The sequence below is a fragment of the Mustela putorius genome, unplaced genomic scaffold, assembly GCF_011764305.1.
Source record: "Mustela putorius furo isolate JIRA1106 unplaced genomic scaffold, ASM1176430v1.1 tig00000275_pilon_pilon_pilon, whole genome shotgun sequence".
NCBI classification, from domain to species: domain Eukaryota; kingdom Metazoa; phylum Chordata; class Mammalia; order Carnivora; family Mustelidae; genus Mustela; species Mustela putorius.
This window is the reverse complement of record NW_025421341.1, coordinates 10,222,045-10,239,181: the sequence shown is the minus strand read 5'-3', so window position 1 is coordinate 10,239,181 and position 17,137 is coordinate 10,222,045. Positions and strand designations below refer to the sequence as shown.

The following is a 17,137-nucleotide window of genomic DNA, read 5'->3' as shown; positions in this document are numbered from 1 at the left end:
AGGCTTCCTCTATAGAAGGCATCTGAAATATGTTTCTTTTCCATTGGTGAAAAAAAAAGTATTGTGTGGTATTAATAAAATGCTAGACAATAGGTAAATCCCCAACACTCAAAATACATATTTAAACATAAGCAGACTTAAGATTTTTTTTAAGTTAGACTTGCCTTTAAATTCTTTATATATGTATTTCAAAGCAGAAATGTTTTTAAAGTGAATCACAGCTCATAATGTACCATTAATCTCTTGTAAAACAAATGAAAATTTTTCTTCTGAAAACAAGAACAGAGATCAGAGACAATATACAGCCACCTCAGTAAGCAACCAGCTCAGTGAGCTCCACTAACATGGTCATTTACTTAGTTTTCTAGACAGGAATTCTATGCTGTACTTAAAGTGCTGAGTCATTTTCTAAAATATTCTAAGATTTTTATGCTGAAAATACATCCTGTTTTTAAAATTTACCTATAGTAACTAGAGTCATTATTGCCCAGAATTATAATAAAAACTTCAAAGAGCAAGAAAGAGGCTTAAAAAAACCCCAAACCAGGATAGAATACTATTGCCAACATTAAAAATCACCTTCCATGAGATACAATCTCACACTAGTCAGAATGGCTAAAACTAATAAGTTAGGAAACAAAAGGTGTTGGTGAGGATGTGAAGAAAGGGGAACCTTCTTACACTGCTGGTGGGAACGCAAGCCAGTGCAGCCACTCTGGAAAACAGGATGAAGGTTCTCAAAAAGTTAAAAATAGAGCTACGCTATGAGCTAAATTAGGTATTTATCCAAAGGATACAAAAATACTGATTCAAAGGGGCATATGCATCCCAATATGTTTATAGAAGCACTATCAACAATAGCAAATTACAAATTACACAAAAAACCCCAACATCCATCAACAGGTGAGTGGATAAAGAAGCTGCAGCATGCCATCCACCATATACAATGGAGTACTACGCAGCCATCAAAAAGAATGAACCCCTTGCTATTTGCAATGATATGGGTGGAACTAGAGGGGATTATGCTATGCAAAATAAGTGAAACAAAGATACATACATATGATTTCATGCATATGTGGAATTTAAGAAACAAAACAGAATAACATAGGGGAAGGGAAGGAAAAATAAAATCAGCCAAAACTAGAGAGGGAGGAAAACCATAAGAGAACAAACTGAGGGTTGCTGGAAGTTGGCGGGGGATTAAATGGGTGATGGCCGTTAAGGAGAGGGCACTTGTTGGGATGAGCACTGGGTATTAAATGCAACTGATGAATCACTAGATTCTACTCCTGAAACCAATACTATACTGTATGTTATCTAACTTGAATTTAAATTAAAAAAAAATACTTTTCCAAGAATAAATACATAGCAAAGTGACATGTCAAAGAAAAGCATGTAACTATCAATTTTGTATGAAAAAGCATATATCCCATATTTAAGTTTGAGTATATCTACAAAACAAATTTATATACCCAGTTTCTAATGATGATTATTTCTGTTCGATGTGATCACAGATAATTTTGGTGTTCTTTGTATTTTACTGTATTCTAAATTTTGACATTTAACAGGTACTAACATTTTTAGTAGTAGCATAGCTTTAAATAGTTTTAAACCAAAGGAACGCCTACAAGGGTGCTTCTTGTTCGACTCCTGCCCTACCACCTTTTGTTCTTATAGTATTGTTTGTTTTGACACTATCTTTGTGTCACTCAAATGCAACAACAAAGGCACATATAAAAGTTGTCCAGCCCTAGACAAATTCCCAAAACAAAGCATCCAGGCTATACTTTAAACACTGTAACCAAGACACTGGCATTCTCCCAAAGTAAATGATGGGGAGTACAAAATGGATGCCAGGTTTTATGCATGCTTGCAGCTCCAGATCTAATGGACAGTGAAAGGAGATATTTTAAAACAATGATTTGGCTGAAGTATTAATCAACTAGATGTCATAATAAAAGATTATGTGTCAAAAAATTCAATCCAGAGCTGCATTCCTCTCCTTACATGGAGACACTATCAATTTTTAAAATCTATGTTACTTATTTCATATAAAGTATATTACTGTCAAATAGTGCTGAGTATTCCAGCCATAATTATTTTCATTGTATAAAAAGTCAATTTTAAAATAAAGTTGCAACTTAAATTTAAAAATTTCTAAATCCCCAAATTATGTTGACTTTCCGTGACATTAGGCCATCAGACACTACAGTTGAATAAAAGAAACATTTTTCCATTTAAGAGGAAAATATTTAGTTTTGGAAAAATCTAAGCAGTATGTCGAATTAAATTACCAAGAAAGAGACTTCCATAGTATTCATTTCAATAAATCTGATATTTATTTTCAGCTTCTGAGTTCCAAAGAACAGCAAAGATTTAAACACAGTACTTTAGCATCTTTGATGTTCTACTTTTATTTGAATATTCATTTCAAATATCAATGTAGCAAGAAATATATAAGTTCTCAATCTAAGTTTTCTTGAAACATGCCAATTCAATAAGTTTAGTGTGTGTGTGTATGTACACAAAAGATACTGAAGTTTTAAAATTAAAACTTGGCCAACCAGCAGCGGCATTCCATATTTTAATGCATTATATATGAGCACAAGACTCATCTCAGATTGAAGTCTCTGTCAAGTGCAAAATATTTCATATTATGTTCAGTCACTGCAGTTAAATACTTAACTTCCTGAAATAGAAGTTTCCATTTGGGAAAGAGACATCTGAATAGTTGGAGTGTTTATGCCTTTGACATTAGGTTTCCCTAAGGAAATGTCAACATTTTTATCGTTTTTCTATCACTTTCTTATTCATATTATTCTTTGTTGCTTGTTTTATTTTGATGTTTATCATAGCACATCTTTTTTTTTAAGTCATCAGCGCACTGAGTCTGTGAATTATTTTTCCAACCAGTTACATTCATGCCCCCCAACCCTAACACTTCTCATTTAACCTCTACACTTCCTAAATAAACCAAAATATCCCCTGTAGTTTGAGGGGAGGGGAGAAAGGTCTCTAGTAACTCAAAGAACTGATGTGAACTGCCATACAGCTACTGCAGAAAAAAAGGACTGAAATGTCACAATGTGAAGAACCACAGACTCTATAACTTATTTAGGTATGAATTGCATTGGCTTTATCACAAAAACGTTCTTGATGTCCATGCTGTGAGTACTCCCTCTGCCTTGATGATAGAAAAGCATTCCCATTCTGCCCCAGCTAGTGGCCCAGGGCCACCTGGGGGACTCTGTTCTGCCCCAGCTACATCAAGAACACCTAGACAGCTCTGTATGACTTGGATATGGTGTAGGAGAAGAACGACCATGTGTCACATCAACAGTTCTAGTTTTTTCTAGAGGATGAGGGATGATTCTGAAAACCAGCAAAACCTAAGTACTCAGAGGAAGCTGGAGAATTAACCCTGCTATTTATCTCATGGCACTGGAGAACAATTTAAAAGCTTACTATATACTTCACTCTAAGTTCTTAAACTGCCTCAGTTTTTTGTTTTGTTTTGGATTTTTTTTTCTTTAGGCATAGTTTCCAGATTTTTCATGTAAAATAAGTTTGCATCTAGTGAAAGAGAAATCCCAACTTTTCAAGATGAGTAGTGAATACATTTTCCATGTTATTAAAATAAAAATTAGGAAGACTAGGTTAAGAAAGTACCCCCCAGAAAAACAGCCTCTGTGTTCTGTGAAACACATACCAACTTAACTGCTTATGATTTAAATATGTCAAAAGGCCAAAATCAGAACTCATTTTGATTCCCCAGTTCCTAGAATACAGGCTGTAAATATATAACTTTTTAAAGAATGAGTGAAATGACAAGAGTTTATGTTTTATAGTTTAATATCATGAATTGCTTCCTTCTAGGAAAAACAAAATCAACAATAATGGATAATGAAGAATTTAAAATAGAAAAATAGAATTTTTAGCAAATGGAAACATTCTACATTAATCTTGTTTATTAAATCAAAGTCATGCAAACTAAACAATTGAAATATACATTTTAACCTTAAAGGGCTTAAATCTTTTACCAACAATTCAAAAATTCCTGAAAAAACAGAGATAAGTAACTTGGCAGAACCATGAACAAAATTCACAAAATTTTTAAAACTAACAATGTTAGAAAACTAAAAGAGGGAAGAACACATTTGTCCTAATCATTAGGGAATAAAGAAGAGTGGGGAAAACAGCCCACAGTTCTACAACAGTGGGTAAGAAGTGGGAAATTTTATCTGCGAACCCCAGAAAAGTGCAGCTGAAACAGGCAGAAATATAAGGTAATTCATGACTCATGTAACTGGTGGTACCAAGTTCGGATGGGCGTTATTGTAGACAAATTCCTTGGCTCAGGACCCATATCCCAGAGATTCCCTGGGATCTGGCTCTCCCTCGTGGTTTCTTCTACCACATGCTAGAAGCTGGATGGCTATCGAGGTTCTAAGGCTCTGACAGTAAAATTCAGAGGGAACTTCTCCCATAAGACCAAGGAAAGAGCTTTCCCAGATGGCCTCAGCTAACTGCTCTTTGAGCATGTTTGGCACAAACTGAATCACATGACCATTCTCAAAGTAATCACTGGCACCGGGAACTAGATCGCAGCTGACAGACCACCCAGACTCACCCTTGCAGGTGGGTGGTCATACAGACCCAACCCTCTGGTTGCATGTTGAAGGGAGTTACCTGAACAAATGTGGCGCCCTCCTAGGAAGGCAAAAATGGAGAATGCTGAGTAAGCAAACAGTAACATCACTGTACCATGCACAGGCCAGCCCTGTATTTCCAGACAGAAATGCATGCCTCAGAGGCTCACAGTTGGCCTGTTGTGGGTCATATCACACTTCAAACCTAGAGGAGCAATTCCAGGCAAATGTTTGCTCAACTCTTGCTTATGTTCTTTCAAGGACTAAGGGTCTGTGTTCAACAAAGTGGCATATGCTTCATGGAAGAGCGATTCATTGTATTGAGCTGCTGTGTACCCCCTTTCTTAAAACGTCATTGGAACAACTTGTTGGGATCCAGTGGATGAGTTTATTCCTTCTCTTCTATGGTCCTCCAAAAACGTGAGGACAGTTGGCAGGTTCCCTTGCACCCTTTGTTCTCAAGGACCGTCCCAAGGCTCTCCAGTCTCCACAACATTAAGTATTTCCATTTTTAAGTAATCACCCAAAACCTTTGTAAGATTTCCACTTCAGAAGTGAGCTATTTAGAGCATCACATCATGCTATCATATTAGGTTCATTTTTGAACTGGGACACAGTGGGTACACTAAGCTAGGAGTCTGGAAAGTCAAGTGCTAGCCTTGATATCAAGAACGGGAAGATTCTTCAACTTTTTCTTGAAGAAGGTGATTGTAATAGCCCAACAATCTGAAATATGCATATTTCAGATACTGTAATTTGTACAAATACACCTCAAATTTGTAATTTGAGGTGACTGTAATGCCATATATATATATATATATATATATATTTCAATTTTATTACAATGATAACATTGTAATTTGTAATTTGTACTAATACACCTCAAATTTGCAATTTGAGGTGACTGTAATGCCATATATATTATATGTAATATATATATATTTTTTCAGATTGTTGGGCTATTACAATCACCTCAAATCATTATTTTGCAGTCTTTCTGTTCTGTTTATAATGAAGTATTGTGTAAATATGTGAGTTTTACTTGGAACCTTTTGGACTGAGATTAATAAAGGTAGTATGAATAAGAATTTACGCTATTATACCCGTCTGATTAAAGTCTGCACAGTCTTTTTTATTGTTCAGGAAATGTCATTTGATCCTTCAAAATTGATTCATAACATCAGAAGAAGGGAAGCTAAAAAGAGAACTTAAAAACTTAAAGCAGCAAATATAAAGTGCAGTAATCCTGCCAAAATTCTCTAAGTGAAGTTTCCATATTTATGATGGGAAGTACGCTTTATTTTTAACAGAAAATTATATACTTATAGGACCTTAAAAAGCTACAGTTCTTAAAAGCCAAATTTGAGGAAATTCTTATTTACTAAAAATGTATCTATAAATGTAAGGCATCTATACATATAAATGGAATTTGTAATAAGTACCTCAACAGGAGTATTATAAACATTCATTTGATTCCAAGAGCAGCTCCAAAAAAGTTCACCTGCTTCACAATGTAGCTCATGAATAACATAAAGTGAGTCTGAGCTCCTGGAAGGCAAGAACCTACACAGTAAAAGATTAGCTAGGAGGGTAGCCCATGGTTAGTCTCATGAAATTACTGAAGGCTCACAGTCTCCTGATGAAATAAAGGAGCTACATAGTTGCTTGCCTAAGCTTGCCAGTTCTCAGACATATCCCTACTGCCAGTTCTCAGACATATCCCTACTGCTTTGTTTTGTTTTTCCTGAACCATGCGGTTTCACATATTCAGGTGCTTTTCTTTCCATAACATTTTAACTGATTTCTTGAGATCTCTCCTAAGACAGAGCGTTCCCCCTCTGCTCTCCAAAGAAGCACGCAGTTCCCTTCCAATCGTTAAAACAGGAACTAAGTAGTGAAGAAGTATATACATAGAAATGATAACAGATTCCAGAATCTTGGAAAGCTCTGGGAAACTGTCTTTGTATACAGTTCATTCCGTCCTTGCTTGTCTACATGTAGAAGCTCTGATATATTTGCTTCCCAGCCATTCAATTCCCAAGGGTAAATGTAACCCCTCAGTAACCCGCCTCTTCCTACAACCCTCACGGCTGCCCTCTTTCCAGGTTAAAAAGGTCCCTGTTTTCTTGGACACCTCACTGGATACAAAGAGAGGACTCCACCCCACACATACACACAACTAGCTTCCTTCCTTCCAAACTTCTTTCACATCCCTCTCTGCCTGGCTCAGGGTCCTTCTCCATAGCAAGTCCCTCCTGGACTGCAAGTAAATGTTTGCTCAAACACCTCAGAACCACTGTTCCCACGGGGTAAGAACAAAGGGCTCTGCTGGTTTGGCACATCCCAGTTCAGAGTGTTACCATGCTTCTAATTTCATTTGTTCCTCCCACAAACCCAGTGATGTCCATGAGACAGGGAATCTGATTTTACAAATGAGAAAGCAGAGGTTGAGCTCGGTTAGAATAGTAAGAAAAACCTGGATTCAAACTGCCGAAGCCTAATGCTCTGTCCCCTAACACTCTACAGTATATGCCTTCCGTGAAGCAGGTTTTAGCTCGGTGTTGGGGGAATTCATTCTGACTGAACTGACGTAGGCTTAGGCAATGACAGTATGACACCCAATGAGCACCAAGAGGTGAAATTGCCATTTGTAAGTTATATAAGTCAAAAACAGATCTATTTAAAAGATAATAATGGTCCCAACACCTCTTGGGCATAGAGAGATTCAAAAGACCCCAATGAGAGAGAGAACACCAGTAGAACTGGGTCCAAAAATATACAGCTAAAGGAATGCTGTAATGGTGAAAATGTTCACTGATTTTTTTTTTCTTTTAGAATTACATTGTTTTGCTCTAAGTAAAGCATTACTGTAATCTCAAGTTTTACTGGCTTTCTCCCTTCAACCAAACCTGAAGTTTTCCACTTATGTCAAACATTTTCCTCTGTTTATTCTTCACTGTACTCAAATGCCTAAGTTAACAGCACCACCATCTTGAAAACTTCGTTTCTTTCCAACATCTGATAAAAACTTTGCATCATATAAGTGTGCATCAACCAAGCATAGGGCACGTAGACACAACTCTGCATACACAGATCTGCACACATATGGTCTCCTTCTGATGCACGCACATACACTATAGCTGCCAAAAAGCTAAACTACAGAAGGCACTAGGGAGAACCAAATTGGACATGGCCATTATGTGGATCACTTCGCCTGAAGTTACTTCCCAACATCATTCGTCTTTGCCACAGTAAGGTCACAAAGGCATGGATTCCAAAGTGGTCCTTTGAGGTTGAAAAGTGCCCACAAACTGCCTCTTAATAAAATATTTAAAAGAGACAACATAATTTTGTGGGAGAAAATGAAGGACAATTAGAAGTCTCCAATTCAAGCACCAGCTCTCTAACTAAAATCAAATGTGTTTATTAACCGCTAAACCACAGGTAACACGTCAGTTGTTAAAAAAATATTTTAAAAGGCTGTCTCTGGGGATACCTGGGTGCCTTACAGGGTTAAGTATCTGCCTTTGGCTCAGGTCATGATCCCAGGGAGCCTGCTTCTCCCTCTCCTTCTGAAGCTCCCCCTGCTTGTGTTCTCTTGCATGTACACTTTCCCCTCTCTCAAATAAATAAAATCTATAAAATAAAATAAAATAAAATAAAAGGCTATCTCAGTCATAAAGAAGCATCTAAGACATTTGGGGAGACAAAATAAATGCTTAAGTTAGACCATACTGTTTTTTGGGGGGGTATTCTTTTGCTTTGGTTTTGGCTTTAAGTACTTACTATTTTATTTTATTGTTTCATTTATTTAAGTTCTATAACCCAATGTGGGCCTTGAAATCACAACCCCAGCCAGCCAACCAAGCCAGCCAGATGCCCCAAACCATAAAATTCTTAAGAATTCTAAGATGGCAATTGATACATGTAACTAAGCAACAGTGTATTATTCTCAAAGGGACTGCTAAATGATTTTATAAAATTGCAGAGCACAGAGAATTTATTTAGGGTTGGGATAGTCTGCAAACACTGACTAGGGAAAAAAATATATAATTTGATCTGGATCTTGAAAGATTGGTTAAGAATTGAGCAGCAGAAATATATCCTTTATGTCTATAGCACTTTCTAATTTCCTTTTTATTTTTACATACAACTACTCAACCTTCCCAATAACACTTATGAGAAAGAAAACATGTATCATTCTCATTTATCAAGGAAAAAAAAAAGTTCAATGTTGGTAAGGGCTTACTAAAGACCTAAAACATACACACGTAAACATCCATTCATTCATTCCTCTACTCCACTCTATAGCTACCTGAACAGCTACGAAGTGCCACCCGCTGGCACAGACAGCGGGAATACGGCAGGGAATACAACAAACACCCTCTCTCTGTGGAGCTTACGTTTTAGAACATACACAGTGGACCCCTGGAGCACATGGGCAGTTAGGAGCCCTCACCGGCACCCCCTGTAGTCTAAAATCCACATGTAACTTCAACTCGCCCAAAACTTGATACGACTAGCCTACTGTTGCCCAAAAGCCTTACTAACAACACAGTTGATTAACATGTATTTTATATACTATATATACTATATTCTTACAATAAAGTAAGCTAGAGAAAAAAAATGTATTTAAGAAAGTCACAAGGAAGAAAAAACACACTTCGGTATTATACAGTATTTATCCAAAAAATCCACATAGAAGTAGACCATGTCATTCAAGGGTCAACCACAGAATAAACCCTCGATAAGGCAGGAAGTAGGGACAAGGACACACCAGACAAGAGAAACATCCAGAAGGCTCGGAAGCAAGAAAGAGAACAGTCAGTATAGCAGTTCCATTACTGTTGAGGGTTGAGAAGGCGGAGTCTGAGAGAGCGAGTTTGGGGCCATTCTGAAGCTGCTGAATCTAGATATGGCTATGGATTTGGGGCTGGACTCAGTACACACTGGAAGGAATAGAAGGATGTAACCAATACAACACTAGTAATAGTACTAGTAATAGTAATAGTACTAGTGTAGGAACAGAGCTCTTTTTAAGATTTTATTTATTTATTTGAGAGAGAGAGGCAGCTAGAATCGGAACATGAGCGGGGGAAGGGGGGGCAGAGGGAGAGGGAGACGCTGGACTCCGGACACACTGGAAGAAATGAAAGGACTTAACTAATGTAACATTAGTAATAGTACTAATTATATTAGTATTATATGGTAGTAATAGTAGTACAGTACAGTGTGGGAACAGAGGGTTTTTTAAAGATTTCATTTATTTATTTGAGAGAGAGAGGCAGTTAGAATCGGAACATGAGCAGGAGCAGGGGGAGCAGAGGGAGAGGGAGACGCAGGCTCCCCACTGAGCAAGGAGCCTAATGCAGGACCTGATCCCAGGACCCTGGGATCATGACCTGAGCTGAAGGCAGAGGCTTAACCAACTGAGCCACCCAGGTGCCCCAGGAATAGTTTACTATATACAAAATAGTAGCATATTAATTGTAATAGCACCTAACACTCACTGATGACCTACTTCAGGACGGGTACTCTCCTCAATACTTTACATGTATTAACTTGTACACTTGGTCCACTTTTTAGCTCCAATTGCCCATGAGGAAACTAAGGACAAAGAGATTAAGCAACCTGCCCAAAGCCACACAACAGATAGCAGAGCCAAGAAATAAACTGACTTTCCCTGTCAAGAATCCAAGCTCTGAGCCACGGGGCTTGCACTCATGGCACAGAACAGGGAGGTGGGGGCTAAAGGCAAGGCCCCCAATTCCTTATCAATTAAATAACCTTGTCTGAGATCTCACGGATATAAATTTGGTAGCCGTGGAAACGCAGAGAGAGCAGCAGACGCATGTGACACGTTAAAGAAAAGAATGGATTGGATTTATTAACTACATTTTATCAACGAGGGCAGGTTCAAACCTGAAAGACTAAGAGAAGATATTCCTATCAATAAAAATAAGGAAGCCAAATGGAGGAAGCCTCGTTGGAGGGAGGGAAACAGAGTGGCTTTAACATGTGTCAGATGTTACCAGCATTCTAGGAAGGAAATGCAGAAATGGACACAGAAAAGACATCAGCTGGAAATATGGAGCCCTTTAAACCTCCTGGTTCAGATTTTTTTTTTGGGGGGGATGGGTTTATGTCACATGACTGCTGAGGTCTCTTCTAGTTCTGTGACTCTATAATTTTGTAATTCAATAAGCATAGAATATCTATCCTCACAAAGTCTGAGATGGAGTTTCTTTGGCCAAGGCAATCTTTAGGGGCTTCTGCATGGACTTTTGAAACACCCTGCAAACTTCCCTTCAAATGCAGTTTCAAAACTTCAACACCCATAAACCAAAGAAAAACTTGAGAAGAAAAAAAATCCCCCAAACACTATATTCTGATTTGTTAAAAAAAAAAAAAAAAAGAAGAAAAAAGAAAACAAAAATGAAAAAAAAACCCACAGGGCTTAAAACAGGTGTTTCCCTTGAAATGAGGCCTTGCTGACAAAATGACTCAAAATGAGGTAATTAATGTAAGACCTTTCTTTTTTTTTTTTAAGGAGTCTAACTTAATTAAGTATCCCCTACCTACAGAAAAACACAAACTGCATAAACTGTCCAGTTTCATACTGAAAAAGTTATATACTCCATCACAATCAGCCATTTGTCCTTCAACCAGTGAAGAGGAAGAGGAAAGAAGTCTAAATGAAAAGGAGTTTTTTAAAAGCGAAGATCTTGCTTCAGCCCTTGTAAGATGGCTTATAAAAGCACAGGTAAGCATTGGTATGGTTGAGAACCGTGAAGAAATAACAACCATTGGCTGAAATATTCAGTCTGGTTTTACTATCCACTACACAGTCTGAGCTGGACTAAAAACACAGCAAAACTGATAATGAAATAGAGCCAAACACACCATTACATTCAGGGAGTGTCTCCTGCGAGCTGCTTTCCAGGTAGCTGTGGATTCCACTAGGGGGCAACAGAGTGTGCGCAGAGAGTGACTTAGGCTTTAAGGACTGTGTAGTTTTAGGTCACTAGTTCAGTGTGCAAAACAGTCTCCCATTTCAAAGACACCTTGGATTTCTGAATGATGCTTCTATTACCAAGCAGTGTGTTCTGATAGAAGGATTCCTGTTTTAAAGTTAAAGTTAGTCATACTGGCAGTTTGATTTCTCAATAATAAATGAATACAAATATTCTGTCATAATAAAGTACCTTCCCATTAAACTATTGCACAATTTAATAACTTTCAAACAAATTTCATGAGATTTTTAAAAAAGCAGAATGTACTCTATATATCCTTTGATGTTTTAATACTTAAATTTAAAACATTTAATGTTTAAATCAAAATGCACAGGTAAAAAATACACCTACAATACTACAAGATTCAACAGCTAACATTTGAGCACTTACTGTGTACCATACTATATTGAAAACTTAATACAGTTTTCAGACACTAACCCTATAAGATAAAAAGCAACATTATATCCATTTTACAAACAGGCAAATTAAGGCTAATAGACATGACGCTTACCCAAAAACTTACAGCTAATAAAGGATGAAACTTTAATACTGGAGTCCCAGATACCATGTGTGATCCCTAAGGCCAACCCACCATCATTAGCATCCAGGGGATTTGGGCATTTTTCCAAAATTAACCCCTGTGATAGTTAAATTTTAGTCAAAGATACAGTCTTTCATTGTACCTTACCATGTAATAAAAGTTTACTTTTGTATATGTATTTACTTACTGTAAAATCATGGCAGTAATCCAATTTACATAACAAGTTATGCACTGCTGTATTTCAGTATCATATTGCCATTGCCTTCTACAAACAAGAAATAATAATAATAATAATAAGGAAGAAAATCATTTAAAAAATTCAATACTCATGTTCTCATACTCAAAAAAAATATCAGCTAATGCTAAGTGTTGCATGGGCTTTATTAGATGTTAGTCTGTAGACTTCTTCGCAGTATTGTATATTACAATGAGAAACTGATAAGTCAATACTATATAGCTCTGGTGTGACCCTGAAATTATTTCTACACAAGATAAAAGCACAGCAATCAAGGCCTAAAGAGTGAGGTTCACCCCACAAATGGAGATTCGATCTGTGATGTACTTTGGAAAGAATGAACAGATTGATCAACTAATCAGAAGCATAAGACATTTTCCTTGTCCTACAAAATCTTTAAGTCCAACTAGTGAAAACTTCATCATCATTTAAAAAGTTTAAAATAGGATAAGAGACACTGTATTAATGTCCTACTGATGTTATAACAAGTTACTCCAAACACGGTGGCTTCAAGCAACACAAACTTGTAATTCCAGACGTAAGATGTCTGAAATAGGTCTCACTGGGCTAAAATCAAGAGGTCAGCAGGGAAGCTCTGACTGATGGAAGCTCTGGAAGAGAATCCATTCCTTCCTCCCTTCCTCCCCCCCCCCCCAGCTTCTAGAAACTACCTGCATTCTTTGGCTCCCTTTTTTTTTTTTTTTGTAAGATTTTATTAATTTTAAGTAATCTCTACACCCAACATGGGGCTTGAACTTAGAACCCCACGATCAAGAGTCATATGCTCTACTGACTGAGCCAACCAGGTGCCCCTGCCTCCATTTTTAAAGTCAGCATTGGACAGTCAATTCTTTTCACATTGTATCTAATACCGACGCTCTTGCCCGCCTATCCAAATAATCCAGAATAATTTCCCCACATTTTAACATCCTTAATCACATTTGCAAAGACCCTTTCCCATGTAACATACATGTCACTGGTTCTGGACATTAGGATTAGATATCTTTAGAGGCTAACACCCTGTCTACTGCAGATAACAAAACATATAATTTGTGCACATTTGGCAATCTTTCTGAAAAGTAGTTACTGAACTATAGAATATATTCTCCTACAAAACAGCATATAGTTTTTAGAAAAGTGTAGTCCACCAAGTCCTCACAGAAGTAATCTGGGACATGGAGAACGGGACAGTAACACGGGCAACGTACTTTCACAATAAATTAGGTACAAGCTTCAGGCAAAGACAGTTGAATTTATATACGTGTGACATACTAATTCAAAATAACCTTGTTAAACTCCATAGTTCTCTTACCTATCTCTTCTTAACAATGGTGCTATGTAAAAAAAAAAAAAAAATTCATGCTTATTTATAATTCATGAGTTTTCATAATCAGCAATTATAGAATCAAACAACCAACACACTGCTTGGCACGTTGCAGAAGAACAAACGAGTATGGAAATTTAAATTCTAGTTTGATTCTGCCACGGACAACCTGTGTGATCTCCAGCACTTACAATTTCTGCGGCTATTCTCAGAAACTAAAAATAGGGATAACAAATAGCTCCTGCCCACAGGGTCACTATGAAATAAAACCACTCCATAAAATGTTAAGTAGTTGTTATTGTGTGAACTACGTCAGTAGCCTTGGGCAGCCAGAGAAAAGGCATTAGTGTAAAACTGTAAATTTTCATGTATTTATCCCAAAGAACTTGAATCATCAAACAGATTCAAAAAAACAGGAGAATTTGAAGAATGGGTGTTACAACTGGAGAATTAAGTCACAGCATAAGATTTTATACAAATATTAGTTATTGTAAGATACAAAATTCCAAAGTTGCTCCAATAATATTTCAAGAAAACATAGCATAGAAATAGTGCAACATGGTTATCTAGGCTTGCCTGTGAAGGGACTCTACTGGGAAAGCAAGTCGAAACAGGACCAAAAAAATCTCCCAAAGAAGCACCATGTGCACCACGCATTGTGTTGGCCCAAAGAGTAACTGAGATAAGACCAAAGGCAAACCACCTCTGGTACCAGAGGTTTTGAAAGTCATTTACTTAGGATACCGTGTGATTTTAAGTAGAATACCATTCAGCCTCTAATTTCAGTCTTTGCAGAAGTATACCAGATGGCTCTGACACTAAATAAATGGCCTCAGCCAGCTCTGCTTTCTGATTCTAAATTTCTGTTTCTGCTGCTTCCTCCGCTAGGGTTGGGCTATCAAATTTTTACCTGTAGTGAGAGGCTTTCCTAGGGAGTGGGGTAAGTGGCATTGGCCAAGGATTCTGTACATCCACCCATGCCTCTTTGGGCTTGCATTCCATATTGTAAATGCAAGAGATTATTAGATAGCCAATTTGAAAAGAGGTGGATTGTAATTTTATCTAAGCTCGATATTGTCTCCATGGATTTGGGTGAATTTGATAGATCATTAAACATTTAGGAGTATCACTTCCTATTACTTCTCAATCTAAATTTACAAAAAAGGATGGTCAAACAAAGTCTGGTGGAACCTTCTTTCCATACTAGATACGTAAACTATCAGAAACTCTTCAGACTGCAGAGACAATGTCAGGAAAAAAAAAAAAAAAGTGATGCTTTTTCACTGACATTATTTTTAAAAGGGAAAAAATGGGAGCATGTATTTTTTTCCCCAGCAATATCCAAAGCGTACATTCTCATCTGCTCTGCAGCACAATACCAATTAGGCGTCGTGTATTTAATGTGAAAGTACATTAAGGAAATAGGTACACCTGTACCCAAACAGCCCTCATCCTTTGCTAGGATTTCAACAGACTACCTCATTTTTTTCACCTGACTCAGTAGCAGTGAAGTCCCTTTAAAACCAAGATTACATATAATAAAAGCAGTTTCTGTGTCTAGTAAATGGATTATAGTTAAAAGGGCACTGCCAGGATAGTTAAAAAGAATTCTCTAAAGGAAGAGCTCTGTAGGACAAATGATTTCCCTCAGCACCATTCATGGGAACATCCTTCCTATAATTAGGTCTTGGACAAGGCTGGGGTGAGACATTTTCTTCTGGCCCTTCATAAACTTGCTACTTTTTGGCGTTTAATTTTAATACAATGGACATCAGTGAAATCTGAGAAGGGAAGACCTTCTTCATTAACAAACAGACCAAATGCCTAGACTATGTCAAAATAAGAAGCTGGCTGCAGGTAGACAGAAAGTGAAACAGAAATACCGAAGTAAAAGTCGGCCCTTAAAGTTATCAATGTAAATATTATTATTAATTTCTGGGAGACCAAGCAGTAAGTGTTCTTTGAGAATCGGATAAGAGAATGTACCAGATATTATTAATACAAGGAACACAAAGGAAATAAAAATCTTCTGGTCCATGTCACATAGAACTTACAATATATTTCGGGAGATAAGTTCCTTATGGAATGAGTAATTATAAAACAAAGCAAATTAGCAAACCAGGGTTGAGTTCCAACATAAAACAGGGCAAATAAATGGACAGAATGTCCACAAAGACTTTTGGAAATTTGAACAGTCCAAAAAGATCTTACAGAAAAGGAAAAATGTAAATTTTACCCGAGTTCATTAAATCACTTACATTTCAGTGCAGTTGGTACACACACACAGACATACACAGACACACACACACACACACACACACACACACACACCAGAGAGTGCAGAAAAACAAAAGAGAGAAACACATAAACACACATAAATTAGCCTAGTACAAACAGCACTGAGGACACACAGGAGAAGAAACACTGAAGCCAGGATCCCTCAGGGAAAGCTGTGGTTCAATTCGGGAGGACACAGGAACCACTGATAAGAGGAGCCCAACACAGAAGTGGCCATAGAACAATGTGTCTCAACTGCAAAAATTCAGTGTAAGGCCACTGAATTTTCCTCTCACACCTTTTCCAGTTTATCATCAGAAGAAAAATCTAATTAAAATAAGATATTTGCAACGGGGTTACTCCCAAGCAGGTGGCAAAATATGTTACAACTTTTTGGAATATTCCATTTAGTATTTTGTTTTTATTTTAGAAATGAAAATAAAAACTATAATAAAAGATGGGTTTTTGCCAGCTACTTTCTAAAAAAAAAAGAAAAAAGAAAAAATCTTCACCATAGTTCCTCATAAGATTTGTCTGCCTGTTGTTTTCTCTATTTTGAAACACATTCAAATCACAGGTATTGAGTTAACTGTTTAGCAAGGGCCAAGAAGAAACCCCAGCGCCAGCAGTGGCAATGGGAACTCCAGCAGCCTCGGTGCCTGACACTAATTTACAGAGACGCATGAGGAACTCTTGGGAATGAAGTGTCTGCTAATTAGACCACCATGAACAGATTCCCAAACCTTGACAAAGTTTTTCCAAACAACTGATGAGGAACTTTGATTTATGGGCTGTTCAGGTAAAGCCTGAACAGATGGTATCTTTTAATAATAACTGACACATGCATTTGTTAAGGATCTCAATCTCTAGGAAACGCGGAGCTCTACGGAGGAAAACAGAAGAGTTTTAGTCATCTACCTTGTCTTTGTCTTCAACGACATCTGCCAAAACATCATCTGGGTCCAGGATTCCTCCATCTGTGTATTCTAAGTGATGAATCTTCACCCAGTAGCCAGGATCCTATGATACAACAATCAACAAGTTTCATGATGTAGACTTTTTAAAAATACAGTTTAATTTTTTTTTAAAAAGTTGACA

At 37.2% G+C, this 17,137-nt stretch overlaps 1 protein-coding gene across 3 annotated transcripts in view; it reads right to left on the bottom strand.

Annotated features, from left to right (window-relative positions):
* Positions 1 to 17,137, bottom strand: part of PARD3B (par-3 family cell polarity regulator beta) — a 1,046,368-nt gene that overhangs the window by 874,835 nt on the left and 154,396 nt on the right. For all 3 annotated transcript variants that reach the window (XM_004764207.3, XM_004764208.3, XM_004764213.3), the window contains exon 2: positions 16,958 to 17,059. In XM_004764207.3, coding sequence (XP_004764264.1) covers positions 16,958 to 17,059 — 102 coding nt within the window. The remainder of the gene's footprint in view (positions 1 to 16,957; positions 17,060 to 17,137) is intronic.